Here is a 22224-nt window from a genome sequence, read left to right on the forward strand (position 1 = left end):
ACTCCACCATTCCAGTTTCAAATTCATTAAACGTTCTTTAATTCGTCGAGATATAAATGGACTACGATAATTTCTCACAATGTTTGGAGCAACATAGTACATGTACTTCAGGCAATCGATTTTTCAAGCGACCTCGGCATCGCATGTTGCCATCTGGTGGTACATAGCAGCTCAACTGGCATAGCAGCCCATTTTCTTCAACATTTCCTAAGGCTCCATCTTTAGTCATCCCGTAGAAAGGCCTTGTATTATATATTTTTTCAACACCCTTAAAGTGCCTTGTGCCTTGTTGGAGATACATGGAATTACCTCCCATCACATTGAAATGACCTCCCATCGAATATCATTACCGTATCGTCCCTCATTAAAACAAATCCTAATAACTACATGTAGCAATTTCTAAGAAGCAGTAAAATCCATGATGATGAAGTATATATAATGGTAATGACGACATCCCTGTGTTCACTACTGTTGATTTTATGGGGAGTGGTTGTCAAGGGAGGATACAATACGAATGGGTCACCATTGGCAACACATGGGTTTACATTCAACCTTGTCCCTTTGTTTACCACAGACATGTTTTACAGATTCTGAATGTCTTTTCTGTACGCTGGTTATCCCTGGTTCGAGGGTATTGTAATCGTGGATACAGATCTAGAGTAACCTACCTTTTGACCCAAATACGACAGATGGACTGGGCGTTGACTGTAACAAATAATCCGATATGCCGACAGCATCTAACGTTTGTGTCGTTTGCTTAAAATGAATGTTGGTGTCATGCATGAATAAATGGTATCCGGTGTTTTCGTTACTGCAATGAATTGTCAGTGGCTGATCATACTGTTGTCTTTGTCTTAGGGGGACCAGAATCGGCATCAGTCAGTGAAAGGACGATACCTGATCTGATTGTGGACGTATGGTGTTGCCTTTGTTTCAGGGAGATCAGAATCTGCAACAGTTAGTGAAAGGACGATACCTGATTGTGGATGTATGGTGTTGCCTTTGTATTAGGGAGATCAGAATCTGCAGCAGTTAGTGAAAGGACGATACCTGATAGTGGGCGTATGGTGTTGCCTTTGTTTTAGGGAGATCAGAAGCTACACTAGTTAGTGAAAGGACGATACCTGATTGTGGACGTATGGTGTTGCCTTTGTTTTAGTGAGATCAGAATCTACACTAGTTAGTGAAAGGACGATACCTGATTGTGGACGTATGGTGTTGCCTTTGTTTTAGGGAGATCAGAATCTGATGCAGTTAGTGAAAGGACGATACCTGATTGTGGACGTATGGTGTTGCCTTTGTTTTAGGGAGATCAGAATCTGATGCAGTTAGTGAAAGGACGATACCTGATAGTGGACGTATGGTGTTGCCTTTGTTTTAGGGAGATCAGAATCTGCAGCAGTTAGTGAAAGGACGATAACTGATTGTGGACGTATGGTGTTGCCTTTGTTTTAGGGAGATCAGAATCTGATGCAGTTAGTGAAAGGACGATACCTGATTGTGGACGTATGGTGTTGCCTTTGTTTTAGGGAGATCAGAATCTGCAGCGGTTAGTGAAATGATGAATTGTCGTTATTGGGAGATGACCGGTCATGCATCGATTTGTGTAAGGTTATGATACCTATCAGTTATGCCGTTCCATGTCGGACGGCTCGCATGCAGCCGGACCTAAGGTTTACTTCAGAGGCTCAAAATAAAGGAACACGTCAAAGACCAACCCAGTTTATACCGCTACCAGTATACACGTATATACAAAACTGAAATCTCACTAACTAGATTAGTCAGTGTATTCAACTCGTGCATTCCAATGTAAAAAAAATCTGAGCTTTCTTATAAACGGATTTTATATGGCTTTTTATTCAATTTTAGTCATGCGGCCAAGTAGGGCATGACATGACGTCGGACTCGCATTGAATTGTACTGAGCCTCCATAAATAATGTCTTTTATTTCATTTTCATTGACAACAAGGTCGATATCACAGCATAATTTCATCTGAATACTAGTGCGGGATGAGAAAAACTTGGTCGTGGCGTTAAGTTTGACGTGATGTCTCAATGGTTTTGGTCTCACGGATTATATCTCCATTTGGCGGTGCTGCTGGTTCGTGTGGTTGTGTCTTTCCCCGGATGGGGTCAACCGCAGGAAGGATGTGGCAGGTGTTTGATTGAGGTACGTGCTCTCGATGATAGTTTTCTGATCGTGGCCTGATCGGGTCAAGGTCATATTCACTCATAATGTCTCTATCGATTACTGATATAAATAAATGGCGGTGATGTACCATCGTATAAATTGCACGCATATCTTCAAGATATAACTACATTGGCTGCAGAGGAAAAGGAAGAAAGATGGATACAGCCGAGTCCCCTAACATTGTAGCTGCTTCGAACAAATACACGTACAAATGTATATACGGCCATTTTTGTGATAGTTAGGCCTATAAACATGAATTCTTTGACCTTGTTAAAGTGGTACGACTTCGTTTTTGCTCACCGGGGTCGGAAATAAACTTAAACGTTCATGACGTTAAAGTCTACCTGGTCCCGCTCAACAAGTCTAAACTAATCACTCACAGGAAAGAATCAACTGGACTTGTCATCTTATGTTTTGAAAAGAAACATGGAAAAAAAATTATGCAGCGTGTTTTTAAAAAGCACGTTTCCTCCGCATACATGTATAAGGCTCAAATCAACTGCAAGACACCTACAATATATTCAGTGCCCTCTCGTTACACGGATTTTACACCCAGGGTTGTATTTAATAGAGATGGTCTAAGTGCTCATATTCGGATAACATCATATTTTGTATTTTTTAGTCTCATCCAGAGGAACAATGCGACATTACTGGCTTTAGTAAGTAGGCATTCTAGAGTACATACAAATCCCCCGAAACGCATTCCCGGATCAGAGTTGAACGCTTGGAAGTAACCGTTTAGCCGTATGAAGGGCCTCAGTAGAAAAGGCCTATTGCGTGCAACAGACGCACAAAAACCGACTTAAGTATATACTAGTACATCAAATTATAAAGCCATCAAATGCATTTTTATCGCCTTTAGGCGGTTGGAGCAATATGTACTAAGGGAAGCCAATCACTAATAACTCAAGAAATAACTAATCATTCATATGCGTTATACGTGCTAATGTATGCATAACGAATATAGTGTCACGGAATTTTTTTAACTTGTTTTGGAATTCTTACTTTCTAAATACCTTTTCAGAAAGTCAGGTCATCCATTTCGGTGCCACTGTGCCAACAACAGTGCGTGTATTCATCAATATATCGCAGATGGTTTTGGTAATACAGTAATAAGAATGAAAGTATGACCGATAAAAAAACCATTCTTCGATATATCGCGGACATTGTACATGTATTTATCTATATAGATATCGTACCGAAACGAATGGCTCTCAAACTTATTATGCCGTTGGCGCAAAATATCAACTCTTCTTTGACTTCGGTCAACAAACTTAAAAGCATGTCACTTTTTCAGCGGACATAGCTTCTCCACTTCCACGATCTCACTGCTACATCACAGCGCCAAAACTCAAGGTGAAAGTAGTTCCCGTAAAAGGCTGTCGTAGACTTACATTTAACGTTACTATTAGGCTTCCAGCCGAAGGTGAGTCTCCAGTAACATTTTTGGCTACTATAATCAAATGTGCATGAAAAATATTTCATGCATTTCAAATGCCGCCCTCAACATTTTTTAGATGAGATACGAGCCAAAAATGCCTCATGGGTTTGTTTCGTTAAACGTACATAAAGACTTTCGGTATTGGCGATAGATTCGGTAAATATCACCAGCCTGATTGACCATGGACGAACTTGTATTTGGCACGTGGCAAAGCTAGGACTATCACAACGTCATTTTGACACTGATGTCATCGACAAACATCGATTCGAAGATGCCTGGTTTGCCAATGCGAGGAAGTTGGATACATCACGACTACGATTTAGAATTTATTCTATTTGTTTGTCTAAACGATGTCATTATTTCAAACCTAAGCTTGTGAAGAGAAACGAAGACATTGACGATGTAAAGTTTGTCATCTGATTGAACAGTTTCACATCTGGCCCAGGTCAATTCAACATTGCCTCCTTCCTCTTCCTAGGTACAGACTGTTTGACAGGTTACCGATTGTCAATAGCCCATCATGAAAGTCAGGACTTCCTGTTCGCTTACGATATCAAACTTAGCAATGGGAATTGGTCACGTTTTGGCAAGCAGGTGAGGAAAAATATTATTCTTTCTTGCAGTTTTTCGCTCTCTTGTTTCAACGTTTCTTCAAAATTTCGTCTTTCTTTTACTTTCTGACCCAATTAAAAACCGCCAGCAAAAATAGTGAGGGAAAATTTCGAGATTTGGACTTGTCGTGCAATGACAAATTTCTGTATCTCGCTACTCTTCACATTTCAGATGGTACTCGAATTCCAGATTCCTGACCGCAGAAAGACCACATGTGCCCCAACCGTTGTGGAAGGTAACGAATATTTTTTCAAGCTCCAGCCAGTACCGGGAAAGAGTCCCATGATGAGGTCGTTCACTGAGGATGTATTCGACTATGTTACTGTTGATTATCCTGAATGGGGTAGGTTTGTATAGGTTTCGCTGTCATGGCTTTGGGGTCCATGATTACAATAATGTTAACACTGGAAGAAGAAAAAAGATCTGAAACTTTGTAAAATTGAATTTCACGAGAGTTTTGTTTGTATGATATGACAGGACACAGTTGCTATAGGACTACTATTACGAAGGACTGCATGATTGCAGCTGCGGTATCCTACATGACTACCACATTCATATCACAATCTACTTGGATAAAACTGATTTCGGTATTGGCGAAAAAAACTGATGTACAAAAAAAACTGATGACGCTTCGCACTTAGCGTTACACCAAGGAATACCTATTTAAATATTACCCGGAACTCCTAATTTATGAAATTGTCTTGGCCGCTCATGTCCCAGAACATGTCACATAACCATGTCCAACAAGTCACGAAATCGTGACTTCATGACCCTGCCAACCTGGCAAGCCTTTCAAACGATATAACGAGTCGACTCACTCTTTTCAGAACCTGGGAAATGGGCATCAGCAGTGAATCACGAGGTGCTCGCAGATGGTGTCCGCGCTTGGTTTAAAATCCCGCCTGAGCCCCAGTGTTTCTGTCTTCGGAGGTTCAAGTTAATGCTTGTCTTTAGGGAAACCGAGTTAGAGGTTGGTGCCGTCATTGTGATTTATGTGAGTATCGCTGGGCAGAACTTAGAACTGGGCCGGTGTAGAAGTTTAAAATGCCCGGGAAACAAAGTATTCTATTATGCGCTTCAATCTCTGAGCTATTGACAGTCAGGGTGTCTATAGAACCATATTGCAGAATACAATAGGGCCGGACACTTTTTCCAGGGGGGCATTTGTTTCTGTTACACCGGTTTTGCAGCAGGCTATACGAAAGGTTTGGTGTTTCATTAAGTCATCTGCCCATTCATTTTAAAATACACGACACTCGCAAACCATCCTCCATAAGATAAAGAGAATTATTTTCTAGAAAGTTGCCGCTGAAGTACGTACGCTGAACTTCGTTTACTTGTACTATGTTGTTCGTTGTTCTCTGGTAAGGAAGACCCCATGTTCCGATGTAACAGTGTAATTTCCCCTTTATGGTGATTTATTAAGAGAATTGTTCTCGAGAGACATATGGCCTTAAAACCTCAGAGATTAATCGAGCATAAAAGCCTCCCTTGCATGTACTGGTAAATATCAATGTACATGTATATCAAAAACTGCTAACTCAGATCTGTTTTTGGTCATCGTTATTCTTTTTCTATTTGCAGCCGCACAACGAAGGATTCTTTCCCAAAATAGAAGAGGGGACATATCAAATTTGCGTAAGTTGAATACTTTTAATGCATTGACACGGGCATCCTAATTCATTTTGACGAAGAGCAGAAATCTCATCAAAATTCTACCTTGTGATTGGCGAAACTCTTAAGCTGCAGTGTCTCGGTGACTTCATACTGAGGGCCTCTGATTGGTTTCAGGTCCGTGCGTTGGAAAAGAACGACGAATGCCAGGGGCCATGTGGACGCAGCTGCACCGACTGGTTCACTTTCCCGAAAGCTCCCACCACGCCACTCATCACGACCACCAGCAATGGTTCCCGGGTCGTGATAAGGACCATCCCCAATAAAACCGGGGCTTTTCCATCTTGGTTCGGCCCTACTGTTGGCGTTACTGCTATTGTTGCTTTTTTACTTCTGTTCGGTGGAGTCGCAGCTTACCAGCGGGTAAAGAAGAGTCCTCCAGCGCCAGGTATGAAATGGTATGATACTCTCACGCTGCATGAGACCTTAATATGAGAACAGCTTTTAATTTAAGCGAAGTAGTGTTTATCGATATGATACCAAGTATGGATTAATTTACACTTAATTATATACTAATATTCTAAATATTGGATTTTTCAACGTACATGTATCAGCCGGCGACTTTTACGCACCCGTTTTCTCCTTCTTTCAAATATCATCTTTATGAACGCACTCCCGCTTCATTTCAGACACGGATAGCAAGCCAGACGTGGCAGTATTGTACCACGGATCAAGTAACAGAAACGCATTGCAATGTCTCAAAAGTCTTCTAGAGAGGGACAATAGATTTGTATCCAGACTAATCAACCTTTCTGATCTCCGAAATAAATTTCGGACTACATGTTTTCGAAAATGTCCCGATGATGTGATAAACATGAGTGCTATTATTCTGATTGTCTGCTCAAAGCACACAGCAGACGACTTTTTAGAGACGCAATCTTGGCCAAGGGATGCCGTCCACCAGGGATTGCTCTCTTTGATACGTGTTAGAAGTAACCAAAGGAAACGGGTATTAGTCAAATTGAACCCAGAGTGGCCCAGCGCATCTAATCTGCTGGACTGGATGAAGTTCACTGGTGGGACAAAGGCCCTGACTTGTGATACAGTTGGGAGGGAGTTCTTGAACGCAATCATCGATGTAGCAGCAGAGAGTAACTATGAATGGCGTAAGTACCAGACACAAGTTTTGTCACCTTCATGTACTTAATTAGGCCTAATGCACCTGTCAACGATGTCCAGTTCCCGGCTTTTCATGGTGACCTTCATCAGTTCTTCGTTTTCTCCGGTGATAAGTATACACAGAACCATAAGCCATAACCCCAAAACTCATGTTTTTCATTTATTCATTATGCAATTTAGGCCGCACGTTTATTGCTGCCACTCATGTAGCGATTCTGGCCATTGATTGCCACATCGACTGGAAACCGTCTAGAAACATTTTTACAATATAATTTGGAATGTAAATTGCTTTGACTCTAGCTTTCGATCCTTACTGGATCTTCCTCAGGTGTACCCCCATTTCGCCTACACCCATTTCGCCTACACCCATTTCGCCTCTTACCCATTTCGCCTACCCCCATTTCGCCTACACCCATTTCGCCTATTCACCATTTCGCCTACACCCACTTCGCCTATTCGCCATTACGCCTACTCACCATTTCGCCTACTAAAAAGGAAAAGAGTGGTGTGCGCTGGACATTTGAACAATTTTACGAATTGTCCCTCATCCATTATAAGCATTAATTTGGAAAATCAATCGGTATTGCCGTGGCGGCCATTTTCGTTGATTGTTTTTCACGTCATTTATTCATATCGTAAATGCTTTTTTCTGTAGCTTCGATGAGCACACTCCCGCCAGAAATAGAGGAGGGTTTTCCGCCATCAGGTAGCGAACTTCATCAGCTGGACCCAAACGTCGAAATGATGCGAGGGATGTCAGCCCAGGCGGACCCACTCCTTCCAGCGCTGAACATGGAGATGCAAGCCTAGAGTTAGGAGATGCGGTGTTGCAATTTATTTCAGTGACATCAACAACATTACACATTACACCAAGGTTTTTTAACATCGGAAGTCAGAATGTTATCTGAGATGATCATTTACCGTGGTGAAAAAATTATTGGTGCTATTGTTTTTCGGAATACGGGTTATTTCAGTGGGCTGTAAGTTATTACCTCCTGGTAATTTATGATAAAGGGGTTGATGTATATATTGTTGCTGAAAGATATCAGTAAGGCATAGCAGAAAGAACGCAATAGTAATACAGTAGGACATATCTATCAATATTTTATATACATGTAGTTAATCTGACTGAGACAAAAGTTCTCTGAACCAATTCAGACTCTTTTTATATACAAAAATGTATATGCGTATATATATAAGTACATTCCAGCTAAAAAGTTGAATTTGCTTGTACTATTAATTAGGGAGCAACTTTAATGACTTCAACAGCAGTTACCTCAGATAAAGCCTTTGGCGATTGATGATATTTTTATACTCAGGCGACTTCAGGGAGCACATATAGGCCCACTTCTGGTAGAATTTGAGAATGATTTATTTGGCAGCTTTCTCTATCATACCAAGTATCATGCACCAAGTATGATGCGCATATCACTTAGAGGCAATTATTCCTCTTCAGTCAGATTACTCATTCACTGTGTACATGCACATCACAAGCATACCCTGCAGATTGATCGACAGACAGGCACAGTCCAATGCTTCCGTGCTTTGCTATTTGAAAATTGGGGTAAACAAGACGGTCCGGTTTTGTCCGAGTGGTACTGAAATACGTCTTCGTGTTTCTTGGTACCCTCTAGGACTTGGACCCCAGAAGACGCTGATGGCGTGCTGAAATCCAGGAGTATCATATATTGTGGTGACGAATGAGAGACGTTTAGTTCACAAGCGCAAATGCTTATTGAGTGGGTATGAAGAAAAATGCATCCAAAAACATTAGCCACAAGACACACCTTATGATGATTATCAAGCTCCTTTATTTCATCTGTCATAATATCCTTCTATGTGATTGGTAAGAAATGTTTTCTATGATGTCGTTCACAGACTATACATTTGTTATTTTATATATACGATTTCCCAATTAGCATTTTAAAGATAATAAGAAATTGAATGGAAACTGTGTGCATAATGTTTATTTTGGTTTTATAATAAAAAGGTCTGATATTTTTATTAAGTTTGTTCTCCACTTTTGTCCACGATTCTAAGGTTGCATTGGCCTGCCTCAAAGCCGTGCTGAAAAACATTTTTGTGCTGTCTCCTGAGAGGTTGTGACTGTCTTCGGAGAGGTTGTGACTAACACAACAATCTCCTCCGCGTTGGGACTGTCTCCATGTTAGGCACAGGGACACTTCTCCAACAGAGTGGTCGTTAAAAACATTAAGCGGCTATAACTGATCGATCATCAACTCTAGTGGTTTATGTTACCGATTTTTTTTCTTTTTGTCAATTAATTATGATGAGTGTCTCAAAATTGCCCTAGCGAGTAGATTGCTCAGGATGTCCTCGCAAATGGTTCCTTAGCTACACTGCGCCAGGCTCTACACACTGGCGTATAAAATCAGATTCCTGCACAGTGTCTCAATAGATTTCACGACTGGTTGTCTTAATATCGTTCTCGGACAGGTTATCACAAAATATAGGATTCCTCGACGAGACCGGGTGTCTCAAATGGCGATGGGCTTGACGGCCTCTAGTGGCAAATGATAGAACTGAGGGACAGCGGCAGCTTGCACTTCGTGCGCCATGTTACTGCCGGTACCGTGAGCGAGATGGGACACCCCAACCAAACGAAATCAAACCTGACAACTCCACTGGCTTGCCAACATGATGATATAAGACAGTCACAACCAGGCCGAATTAGATGTGACAGCCCTACTGGCTTGTCAACGCGGTGAGAGAGATGAGAGAGCCACGGCCAGGCCGCATTGACCCTTGCAGCTACACCGTCTTGCCAAAATGAGACAGTCACAATCAGGCCGAATCAGACCTGACAGCTCCACTGTCTTGCCAACACGGCCGAAACAGTCACAACAAGGCAGAATTGGCCCTTGCAACTCGACAAATTTTGTCAACATGGTTAGAGCAGTCACAACCAGGCTGAATCTGAGCTGGTATAAGGTGAATATGCCACATTCTATCTAATCCAAATGAGACAAAGATACTCAAGGGCTGTGGTATTCCTTGCCTCGTAGAGTTATTAAAGGAGACAAAAGAGAAATGCCCCTTCAAGATGATGGCAGGCCTTGTCTTTTAGGCCCAAGGAGAAATAAGAGACACAATTACTGCAATATGATGACAGTCCTCGTCTGCGCGGCCTCAGGATGCATAGGAGACAAAGTTACCACGAGATGACAACCCGTGTTTTCCAGGTTTAAGGAGACAATGGATGAGACGATGCTTCAACATGTCCAAGCTGATGAAAGTCCTTGACTCCAGGGCCAAACGGAGACGATGATGGAACAAATAACTTTATTGGTGGGACATCTCTAGCGTTACACTTGGTACACACAGGCGACACCTTTACCCAGAACCTGTAACTAAATGTCTTGAAGAAATGATGAGGTTATCATCCGAGATCACATCAAAACCCCATCAAGGCCAGAGTCCTGTATCGGTGATTGAATGCAATCTGTGGTATACCTTAGAGTAACCAGCTCTAATACGTCAGAATACAATAAGACCCGACACTTTTTCCACGACATTTCCGACTGTTATACGCCGTCTTCAATCCCACCAAGAAACATCCTGACATCAACCAGTGGTTTTAAAGGGACAATATAGGCAGTAGCTAGGCAGGCAAGGTAAAGTTACACAAAGTTGCCAATAGGGGTCTCTCACATCTCACAGTACGTCGAAATGATTCACGCCTGTACGAGGAATATATTAGTGCTGAATCTGACATGACCTAGAGCCCTTACTGTGTATATTAGTCACCTGAAGATGGCCCAATTAGCCCCTCTCCTCCTGCTTATAGTCCCCCTTGTAAAAATACTCCGCCTCTCGATATTTTTGTATACGAGTTAGGAGTATCAAAAACCTGTATCTCAGGATGCCAAGAAAAAGTGTCCTTCCCTATTGTATAATGACAGATTAGGGTATGCTTCTTTCAAAACCCACGACCATCATTACTTCATAAGACCCCCTTTAGGAGGGGCTCTTAAGATACACGTGTGTGCGGGAGTATATAGTGAATGATTAGAAATAAAGAGAGTAACAATTGTATATCCTACAAACAATTTTTTTTGGTATTTTTCTGAATTAACTCCGTTGAGTTTACCGATTTCTCCGCGATCTTCCGGTGGTGGTTGCTATCCCATTGGTTGAAATTAAGTTAAATTAAATTTAAATCTTCATGGGAATTCGCTACATCATATGCCTAAGAAATTGGCCAATTATATTAATATTTTTATTGGAGAAATATCCGTCCTAAATAATGACAGAAAAGGGTGGTTTATTTCAATTTTGTGTCGACATGGTCGAGGTCACGTGACATAAAAACAAAACAATCGCACACACCCGTCCAAAAAAGGCACTTTAAGAAAAACAAATACGTTTTTCCAGCTTAAAACCACACTGACGACTAAGTTATATTGGTCTACTGCCCAAATCTGAAGTATCAAAATGAATCACAAACTAGAACTAGCTCTATTTAGCTATAGTTGCGTGAAAATTTCGGGTGAGCGACGTACATTCTGTACCCTAGCGGCCAATAAATAAACTACTTTCAGCCGTCTGCTCCGGTCTCGTTAGGGAGTTTTTCCCAAATGTACGCGATGATGACGTGCCCCATTAACAGGACGTGACATCTATTTTAAAATGCGTTTCCAAAGTGAATGCATGAGGACAATCCATTTAAGTGTCGTATATTACTGGAAACGCCCGATTCCCGTGAATAAGGACAATCACAATGTATTACATTACCAAAACAAAAATGTGTCGGAAGGAACTATATGGATGGTCCCATCGCACCCCCCCCCCTCCAGCAGTATGACACAGAAGGGCTAGTTGACTGTCCACCGGGGGGGTTTGGGGGGAGCTTCCCCCCAACGCACTGGTAAAAACCTATGTCGACGGAGGGGGGTTTGGGGGGTGTCCCCCCATTGTAACAGCTGTAGTTGTTAGAGCTTGCACTTAACATATGCTCGTAGGGGGGTTCGGGGGAGCTCCCCCGACCTAAAGGGGGGCTCACTAAGTCCTTGACTTTACATATTAAGCCCCCCTCTTAGGAGGGGCTCTTAAGATACACGTGTGTGCGGGAGTATATAATGTAAATGAAGTGAAATAAAGAGAGTAAATATTGTATATCCAACAAACATTTTTTTTTGGTTTTTCAAAATGGCGCTGAATAAATAAATCAGACCAGTTGTAGCGCTGAATTATAAATCAGACCAGTTGTAACAGGTTACGAGAACATCTGATTTAAATCTTCATGGGAATTCGCTACATATGCCTAAGAAATTGGCCAATTATATTGATATTTTTATTAGAGAAATATCCGTCATAAATAATGACAGAAAAGGTGGTTTTATATCAATTTTGTGTCGACATGGTCGAGGTCACGTGACATAAACAAAACAATCGCACACACCCGTCCAAAAAAGGCACTTTAAGAAAAACAAATACGTTTTCCCTGCTTAAAACCACACTGACGACTAAGTTATATTCGTCTATTGCCCAAATCTGAAGTATCAAATTGAATCACAAACTAGAACTAGCTCTATTCAGCTATAGTTGCGTGAAAAATTCGGGTGAGCGGCGTACATTCTGCACCCTAGCGGCCAATAATTAAACTACTTTCAGCCGGCTGCTCCGGTCTCGTTAGGGAGTTTTTCCCAAATGTACGCGATGATGACGTGCCCCATTAACAGGACGTAACATCTATTTTAAAATGCGTTTCCAAAGTGAATGCATGAGGACAATCCATTTAAGTGTCGTATATCACTGGAAACGCCCGATTTCCGTGAATAAGGACAATCACAATGTATTACATTACCAAAACAAAAATGTGTCGGAAGGAACTATAATTACTATATGGATGGTCCCATCGCACCCCCCCCCCCTCCAGCAGTATGACACAGAAGGGCTAGTTGACTGTCCACCGGGGGGGGGGGGGTTTGGGGGGAGCTTCCCCCCAACGCACTGGTAAAAACCGATGTCGACGGAGGGGGGTTTGGGGGGTGTCCCCCCATTGTAACAGCTGTAGTTGTTAGAGCTTGCACTTAACATATGCTCGTAGGGGGGTTCGGGGGAGCTCCCCCGACCTAAAGGGGGGCTCACTAAGTTCTTGACTTTACATATTAGATTAAAAGTTCAAAATATCGGAATAAAACCTTTGTCTCAGGACACTCGATACTATCCCGTGACATAAAAACTTTACACCGGAGACATCTCCGGTGGCATGCTCACGGTTTGATCAGAAATTATCTTCGCGACAACGAATAAGGAAGAATTGGTCACATGACGAACAAAATGGTAGATGGACACTAAAACGAAAATTGTTCACAAAAATTCCATAATTTGCTGAATAAAGGACGCAAATATATGTCCGAGGACTGGTGAAACACTCAGGTAAGGCGATTAATGTATTCTCAAAAGCTCCATAGGAGTTTTAAATTGTGTTTTTTGCTATTTTTATTCAAAGTGGCTATTCTTACCAGTACCTGAGGCTGAGGACGGTAAAGAATTTCTGCGATTTAAGATTAGCCATGCATCTGGGATCAAGGATTAGTGTTAGCGAAGGGTTAGGATTAGGGTTAGTGTTAGGATTAATGGTCAGGGTTAGGGTTCGGGTAGGATTAAGGCTCAAAAGTGGAAATGACGGCCATAAGAATAGCCAAGCCAGTTGTTCGCATGTAAAATGCGCACGCTGGTGCAGTCGATTCATTCATTCTACAATTCACATGTTGGACATGTTTCTTGTCTATCCAGCGTTTCAAGATGGATCCCTTGGGAGCCAAAACTTCCATTGTAGATGTGGACACTATCGATGTATGGGGAAAAACAACTGTCCCCTCCTACCTCACTGCTAGTGGCGAGAAGGCAGCGCAGCTAGATAAGGAATCAAAATTCGTCTTTGACAAAAAGATCAATGATAAAATTGCATTTTGGTAAGTTATGTCCAACAATCCCCGAAAGGCTTTTAGAATACTTTTGTTGCCATTTTGCCAAGTGTATTGAACCTAAGATCACATTGCATGAAAAGGTTTCAGTGTTCGCACTATACTTTCTATAATTTAGTGCCCTTAGGATATATATACTGTTAACTAGGTAATGTTCACGACCGTTTTGTACATGTATGAGTTAACCATTAATTTTCGGGATTAAACAGAGAATTTAGTCAAAGCCAAAATGAGCAAATTCTCTAACATTACTCGGTTTACAAAGCTGTGAGAGGCCATATGATGTGTCCGGGGAATACTGAAATCTGCATGAAGGTATGGAATGCCACCTGCATTCATGCTGTTTTGCTTGGTGTCCTGGGACACTTCATGAGATAGGCAAGGGCTGAGTGGTAATTTTCATTGTTTCTGTGACGTCCAGTCACATTTTATAACTTCTGTTTAAAACAAAAAAATTTAATTTTTCAGGCAGGGAGAACTCACTCAACTTAATGCAACTGCCATTGTAAATACAACCAATGAGTCCATGACTGACAGAAGTCCTCTGAGTGAAGCAATATTCCATAAGGCCGGTCCAGAACTCAAGCAAGAGGTTAGGAAAAATGTAAAAGGTAAGTGCTGAAAATTAGTCATAGCTTTGGACCATGATATTTTCTAGATATAGACAGCAAAAGTGAGACACTTTCTTGACTTATCTGAACCAGTAACTGTAACATGCTTGGTTAGTTCCCTCTTGAGAGTTTTAGTAGGGTACCATGTGGCGTAACCGCCCTGGTGGCTCAGACAGTCCACCACAAACATCAACCAACTCCCTGTTATCACTCGAAGGCAACCACCTTTATCCTCCCCCTCCCCTCCCCCCCGCTTTTGTTGCTGATCTAAGTTGTTTATATGATACAAGCATGTTGAAATGGCTGTCTCAGATTCATCAAAGACTTTTATTTGTTTTTTCAAATCTTCCAGTCTGTTCTTATTTTCATATTTCATATCTTTCAGTCTGTAAAACTGGTGATGCCAAGCTTACCAAGGCTTATAACTTACCTAGTCGCTATGTCATCCACACTGTCGGGCCAAGATATAACACGAAATATCAAACAGCTGCCGAGAGCGCCCTGTATAACTGCTACAGGAATATCATGCAAATAGTTAGGTGTGTAAATCAGGAATATCATGCAGATAGTTAGGTGTTTAAATCAGGAATATCATGCAAATAGTTAGGTGTGTAAATCGGGAATATCATACAAATAGTTAGGTGTGTAAATCTGGAATATCATGCAAATAGTTAGGTGTGTAAATCGGGAATATCATGCAAATAGTTAGGTGTGTAAATCAGGAATATCATGCAAATAGTTAGGTGTGTAAATCAGGAATATCATGCAAATAGTTAGGTGTGTAAATCAATATGATAACAGCAAAATCGCCACTGGCCTTTTTTTGTATATTTTGCAAATAATGTCGATTTCTAGTGTAGAATAACGTAAAATTACAAACGCATTTTTCATAGGACTATAATTAGCTACGAGCGGTATTTACTGATCACATCATCAACATATCCATATGTCACAATGAGCACATTGTTGTCATTGACTCAGTTAAAACATTCCTTCTCACTTAATGTTTTCAATTCCAGAGAGATGCACTTGTCTAGTTTGGGCCTGTGCTGTGTTCACTCAACAAGAAGAAGTTACCCACCAGAGGAAGGGGCACATATAGCTCTCAGTGAGTACCTCTCATTTTCAGTTTGAGGTATTCTTTATCCACTATCCCTCTTGCACTGTGAGACAACCTACATTGCCACCTATAGCAATCAGTACCATTCCACTGATGCTCCTTTTTCAAACTCTTGGAATGTCAGCGGTCCATCAAATCTGTTGGTAGTGTTTATCCACACAAATTTGTATTTTCTATTTGCATGCCCGGAAAATCCTGGTCTATTTTAGCTAATAATTGATGTCTATTAAATCCACAGGAACAGTAAGAAGATTCCTTGAGCATTATGGAGAAGAAATGGAAAAAATCATATTTGTGGTCACAGGAAACGAGGAGGTACATTAGAAGTACTTTTTTGCAACAGAATTCATACATTAGTACTGTACTTATACTTGTAACTTGTTGTATGTTTGTAACCACTTGTGTGGCCTAACATATTCTGATCAGAAAGTGAGTTGTTTGTTGAAAAAAAACTGACCTGAACTATCAACCCACTTACTTGAACCCCCGGGCCCAACTGATGATTTATCCAACTAGCTTCTAATACATACTACAATAATGCATGACATATGTACTATGAGAACCTCTCATTGTGGTGCTTAAGCGACTAATGACAAGGTGACCTGTTAACCTCAACCTTTCATACCCCAGGTGGGGGTTTAAAGACTCTTTCAACATGTTTGCGTGCTCATGATGTTTGTATGCACATAATGAGAACAAAGATTAATCTGTTGTAGATAGTGGTTGTAGTTGTACACTGTGACTTTAACATATTCATGGGAGATGTTTTTCTCTGTTTTCAATAGCCTGTATATAGTCGTCTCCTTCCGCTGTACTTTCCACGCAATCGTGAAGAGGAAGAATATGCTCAACAACACCTGCCTGATGATATCGGCAATGAATTTGGGGAGCCAATCATCAAGGAACGAGCTATTCGTATCACAGTTAACCCGACATTGAGACGTAAGTAACAAGGGAGACCAGTGGCATAGTGGTTAGAGCGTCATAATCAGGAGGTTGTTGGTTTGACTTTTGAAAGGATCATCCCTTGTCTTTGTGTCCTTGAGCAAGGCACTCAAGCCTAAATCGCTTCGTCCTTTGAATGCGATGAAAAACCAAGGCTCCTTGTACCTGGTTCTTTGCCTGGGCAAGCAAAAGACCCTGCCAAGTGAAAAACATGAGTATCAGACTTGATGGTCTCTACATCTGGCCAAAGGCGGAATCACTCTGAGGCCAATGAACCCAGCTGGCCCCAACCGTAGTGGCACATAAAAAATTCTCATGGTCATTCCGTGCAGAGCTAACACTGAATAAGAAGAAGAAAGCTTGCTGCCTTTGAGTGTGACGTGGTTACGATTGGATAACTTTGGTGAATATAAGTTGTTTTTCTTGTACACCAAGGTTTCAAATATTGTAAAACATGACCTTGATACGCACATGAGTCTTTAGAGGAAATAGTGATGGGTTTCCTGCAATATTTCTAGGATCACTGGAAGAATCAATAGAAGAAGATGAGGCTGGACCCAGAGAGGAGGGCCTCGCAGAAGAGTTATTAACAGATGTTGCAGTTGGGCGTCATGCTTTTGCTCATATGGAGGCTGACCATGACAAAGCTAGAGCGATGAAGATACAGGGAAAGCCTAGCATAGAGGCGGACAGGGAAGGGGATAAAAGAAGGTACATAGTTGTTATGAAAGATGGCTACAAGTATTTCTTTGCAACAGGTTATTTGGTTAATCCTATTTGAACTTTAAGGCTGTTTGGCCTCGATTGCTGGCCTGAACGGGTAGGGGTCAGTGTCATTGTCAGACATTGTCAAGAATATCTGTTTGACCAGAGTAGGTCATTCAAGTCAGTTTCTCTCATTTTTGCTCTATTTACACAATGATGTTCTTCGAATTGAACTGCAGAAAGTGCTTGATTTAGAGTAATGACATGTCACTGTCATGACTGGGCACTTAATCCTAAACATGACCTGTATAACGAGCCAGAAAAGTCGAAGTGTTAGCATTAAATTATGTTTTTCTCTTCTTCGTAGGTATTCACGACTCGTCAAAAGAGCCAAGCGAGAAGATTTGACACAAATAGCAGCTTTACGATGTTTGTACCATTCAGGCTATGACAAGAAGGGTCATCCTATCATCTTATTCATTGCAAAGAATTTCCATTACAGTCAAGTCGATTTAGAAAAAGTTAGTAGGTCTAAAAGCTCTTTAGTGAGGTACCGTTTGAATAAACTGGGGTATTCCGATTTTCCTGATGAAGAATATTGAAAGTGACTATATTCTACCTTCAGTGCTATTGGAAAATACAGCAGAACCTGTCTATCAAGGATACCCTTGGGACCTACCAATTCTGTCCGTGATAAAGATGTGCTGATTAGATACATAAGTCAACTGGAACAGAAATGACAATTTGAGACAAAGGCCTGTGGGCCTGATAGAGAGTGTGACCTTCATAGAGAGGTGTTCCCGAAGATAGGCACTCTATGTGTGCCTTTGAATCAATGTTGTTATGATAATGTTTTCTCAAATTGTTGCAGGCTATCTTATACCTAATCCATATAATGGATCCACTAGTGTCCCAGAGGTACGTTGTCATATACCTGCACACAAACTCAACCAGGGATAATCAACCAGGAATGAAATTTCTTAAGGAGGTGTATCGACTTGTTGACGAGAGGTAGGTGAAAGACTCTGCAAGTGCTGATTCAGGGCCTGCATTCGATATGCAAAGATCTAAAAGTTGGCCCTGAATAATCATATTCAGTGACGTCAGAAAACATTATCGCCATGTCGAACGTACGATCTCCATGTAAGTCATGACATTAATGACGATTATGTCTTCTGACATCAATGACGATTATGTCTACTGACATTAATGATGATTAGGTCTACTGACATTAATGACGATTAAGTCCACTGACATTAATGACAATTAAGTCTACTGACATTAATGACGATTATGTCTACTGACATTAATGACGATAATGTCTACTGACATTAATGACGATTAAGTCTACTGACATTAATGACGATCATGTCTACTGACATTAATGCTGGTATTTTAAGGCTGAAATACTTTCATAGAATTGGCCCTTATGAAACTTTCTTTCATGTAAGGTCTGTTGTCAGGTAAAGTCACAAGACACTATTATGACAAAGAACCATTAATGCAGTTTTATTTCTCTTCATCATTTGTTTATTTTTTGTAAATTTCAGATACAGGTTGAACCTTCATGCATTTTATGTTGTCCACCCGACATTTTGGTCAAGGGTATGTTATGTTATTGTTTTTGTTAGCTTGATATATCATTGACAGAGAAAATGCAGCCCTATTAGAACAAAATGAGGCAGTGGTCAGAACAAACCCTGAACCCTCTGTCCCCTTAATCAGGGATCACAGTTTCGAAGTGTCAAGTTCTGACCAGTGAATATTTCATTTCAATTGTAAAAATTTCTGATAATAAATAAGAAGTGTGATAATGTCTGGACCCCTTCACTATTTTTGATTAAAACTTATTTATAATCGGGGACAATTTTAAGGGAAAATGATTTGACACCCTGACAAGTTCATTTCAAGTCGTTGAATCCTGTCCTAAGAGTAAGATAAAAGCAAAGTATCGAATCAGTGTCGATTGCCTAACCTATAGGTTTCACATTGAGCGCTGTATAAACTTACACAGTCTCTGTTCAAATAAGAGCCTCTGAGAAATACGCTTATTTTTTTTCTTTCAGATTCTGACCTGGTTCTTCACCACATTCACAGCATCGAATATCAAAGACAAAGTCAAAATGGTGCACGGTATTGAGTACCTGTACAGCCAGATAAACCCAGATCAGTTGGATATCCCTCCGTTTGCGTTAGATTATGACCTAAAGGTAACTGACTATGCATACTGGTTCACAGCGTAACGAAGGTGGGCGCCTTACCAGGTCATCCTGTTCAAAGTGTCTCCTTGTACCTCGCTCAAAATCAAAGTATGGGGATCGCAGTTTCTCCGTGGCTGCCCCTTATCTCTGGAATCAACTCCCCAAAGCAATTACATTTGCTGAGACCCTCACCCAATTCAAATCCCTTCTTAAAACACACTTGTTCAATCTTCACTTCAAAAAATAGAGGAGGTAGCGCTTTGAGCAGGGTGACCTGGAAAGGCGCTTTACAAATCCTATATTTATTTATTTATTTATTTAAGCTTGCCTCTTATACAGCCGTGGCTTCTCATTATTTGTGTATAAATCGTTGATCATTAAATTGTTAGTATAATACAATTCTTGACTCTTGTCGGTTAACAAGGAAATTTTGCCAGGCGTTGTTGACAACTTTGAATCAACACGTCTTTTATGACTATTGTTTCATATATGCACTTCTATTTCACTGGGTATTCTGAAAACTTAACCTATCGCTGTAAATGACTCTAAACTCACCTAACATGAGTGTTAATCAAAAAGGTCTTAGCAAATTCATTGAAAGATAAATGATAAATAAATACTATTATATTGTCTGTTTCAGATAAATGGTGCTCGTTACTACATCCCCAGCAGCGACATATCAGATGAGATTGGAGAGGAACTATGAGTGCACAGCTAATGAATTTGGCATTATGTGATATATGCTTGGATGTGCAAGAAATACTGGATATGTGGACAAAATTGCACAACTTTCGAACATAGGCTTATGGCAGGGAATTCAAAACCAAGATTCTTTGTAGTCACCAGATTTCAAAACAGTGTGGAACTAGCACCATGTACCCAGTTTATGTACCAGGAATCGGTGGTGACGTGGCTAATCTGATATTTAAAGATCTAGTTTGATTTCCCTTTAAGTAATGATGTGCGTGCATGAAAGGGAGATCTTCGAAACATATATTTTTTGAAAACTAGCAAGATATATTCCTGTACTTTTAATGTACAGTGGAACCTCTGTTAGCAGACACCTCTCTATTAAGGACACTAGTTTTGGTCCCAAATTGGTTGTTTCCATTCAATTTGACCTCTCTAATCAGGACACCTCTCTATTATGGACAGCACTTGTCAGTCCTGAGGGTGTCCTTAATAGAGAGGTTCTACTGTACATGGTCTTCATCTTGCACGGTTCTCATTGTATGGTCTCCCCTCCTGCTCCCTATTTCAAAATCATCTTAGTCAGCAGCTGATTTTTTTCCTTCAGAATACTCTGTTAAATATGTACTTAAGATGTATGATATTGTATGTTAATTATATTTTGTAATATTCGAGTCACTGGCTAACTTCAGCTTTAGTTATATTATCTGCCAGAATTATGACAATGGGGCCAAAAACAAATATCATTGCTGACGTATTGCAAACCTGGGCCCAATTGTTAAAAAGCATGTACATGTAAGGTCGTAGAATCATGTTGAAATGTTGTTACTTGCACATCGATGTGCATAAAATGTAATGTTACATTATTTGCCAAGTGATAGAGTTAATTACATGTATGAGAGTCAATTCAAGTTGAAATGTCATAGCTGACATACTGCAAACCTGCATTTTTTCACTTGTTTAACAAGGTTTTAGTAGCTATTTCCAAAAAAACTAGTTTTTCTGAACTTAACTGCCAGATATTAAAAGTATTCAGGTTTGCAGTTAGTCCAGTAACCGTTGACTTCACTGGACGGTTTCTGACATTTGTGTATTGTTTGGATGAGTTGAGTATATGAAAGAATGTGTAAATATGTACATTAAGATGTATATAGACATACATGTACTAAAAGTCATATGTCAATCATGAAAAAATAGCTGGATTTGTCAAATAAAGGTGACATTTCGGAAAGTGAATACATTCATGATTCAGAAAGACAGTAACCATGAAGATGAGAATGGTATTCTACATGTATAATAGTGTATTGTGTACATGTAAAGGTCAGTTCAATATATCATGAATCTCTCATGAAAATACATACATGTATCTGTAAAGCAAGTATTATCCATATGTGCTAATGATAGTACATGTATTGTGTCATTTTAAGTGAAAACAGCAAGTGCCAATTTAACACAAATTAAGAAAGTCTATTTTCATGTTCTGGGGCTTGACATCATTGTGAAGATGAATCCAGTGCTAAACCTCGGCTATACATGTATCTGCATATTTGTAAAATTACAAATTATCAGAATATTTAGATCACGGTACTTATTCGATATTTGATTGCTTCCTGTTCAAGAGTCAACTCCAGATTGTAACTTGTATAGACTTCATTGAATATGTGCTTGTAAATAGTGTTCATTTCCAAAAACTCCAAGTTTTAGATTGTTCTAATAAATCTAACTGCAATTGGATAACTGTCTTGTTTTTAGGCCATTTAATCATTACCATCTATACCAGGACATACATGTACTGCAACACCAGCCACAGGTTGTGAAAGACAGGAGACTAAACCTCCTACTACACCAGTCACAAGTTGTGAAAGACAGAAGACGAACGTCCAACTACACCAGCCACAAGTTGTGAAGACAGGGGACTAAACCTCCTGCTACACCAGTGACAAGTTGTGAAAGACAGGAGAC

The 22224-nt window shown here is 40.4% G+C and overlaps 2 protein-coding genes across 3 annotated transcripts; both read left to right on the forward strand.

Annotated features, from left to right (window-relative positions):
* The first annotated feature begins 711 nt into the window (after window positions 1-711).
* Window positions 712-9033, forward strand: LOC135488294 (uncharacterized). 2 transcript variants are annotated; one of them, XM_064772840.1, is made up of 11 exons: window positions 712-1606; window positions 1970-2170; window positions 2814-2850; window positions 3489-3617; window positions 4111-4226; window positions 4416-4587; window positions 5072-5238; window positions 5829-5882; window positions 6036-6306; window positions 6548-7024; window positions 7693-9033. In XM_064772840.1, exons 2-11 carry the CDS (start codon window positions 2048-2050, stop codon window positions 7845-7847), a joined length of 1701 nt encoding a protein of 566 aa, XP_064628910.1. In that variant the 5' UTR covers window positions 712-1606; window positions 1970-2047; the 3' UTR covers window positions 7848-9033. The 2 variants fall into 2 exon arrangements, with proteins under 2 accessions (XP_064628910.1, XP_064628911.1); XM_064772841.1 differs by having other exon boundaries at window positions 712-1549.
* A 4289-nt stretch (window positions 9034-13322) lies between these two features.
* LOC135488296 (protein GDAP2 homolog) lies at window positions 13323-21985 on the forward strand. Its single transcript, XM_064772845.1, has 13 exons — window positions 13323-13439; window positions 13800-13978; window positions 14459-14601; window positions 14987-15140; window positions 15621-15709; window positions 15960-16036; window positions 16507-16663; window positions 17185-17377; window positions 17739-17892; window positions 18243-18382; window positions 18922-18976; window positions 19438-19581; window positions 20213-21985. Exons 2-13 carry the CDS (start codon window positions 13809-13811, stop codon window positions 20276-20278), a joined length of 1542 nt encoding a protein of 513 aa, XP_064628915.1. The 5' UTR covers window positions 13323-13439; window positions 13800-13808; the 3' UTR covers window positions 20279-21985.
* The last annotated feature ends 239 nt before the right edge of the window (window positions 21986-22224 follow it).

Source organism: Lineus longissimus, chromosome 5 (genome assembly GCF_910592395.1).
Source record: "Lineus longissimus chromosome 5, tnLinLong1.2, whole genome shotgun sequence".
Lineage (NCBI taxonomy): Eukaryota > Metazoa > Nemertea > Pilidiophora > Heteronemertea > Lineidae > Lineus > Lineus longissimus.

Coding starts and splice junctions, on each gene's coding strand:
- LOC135488294 (XM_064772840.1), top strand. CDS start 2,048: ATGTCTCAATGGTTTTGGTCTCACGGATTATATCTCCATTTGGCGGTG. Junction 2,171..2,813: donor GTGGCAGGTGTTTGATTGAG/GTACGTGCTCTC, acceptor TGTATTTTTTAG/TCTCATCCAGAGGAACAATG. Junction 4,227..4,415: donor GGTCACGTTTTGGCAAGCAG/GTGAGGAAAAAT, acceptor TTCACATTTCAG/ATGGTACTCGAATTCCAGAT.
- LOC135488296 (XM_064772845.1), top strand. CDS start 13,809: ATGGATCCCTTGGGAGCCAAAACTTCCATTGTAGATGTGGACACTATC. Junction 13,979..14,458: donor AATGATAAAATTGCATTTTG/GTAAGTTATGTC, acceptor TTAATTTTTCAG/GCAGGGAGAACTCACTCAAC. Junction 14,602..14,986: donor GGTTAGGAAAAATGTAAAAG/GTAAGTGCTGAA, acceptor CATATCTTTCAG/TCTGTAAAACTGGTGATGCC.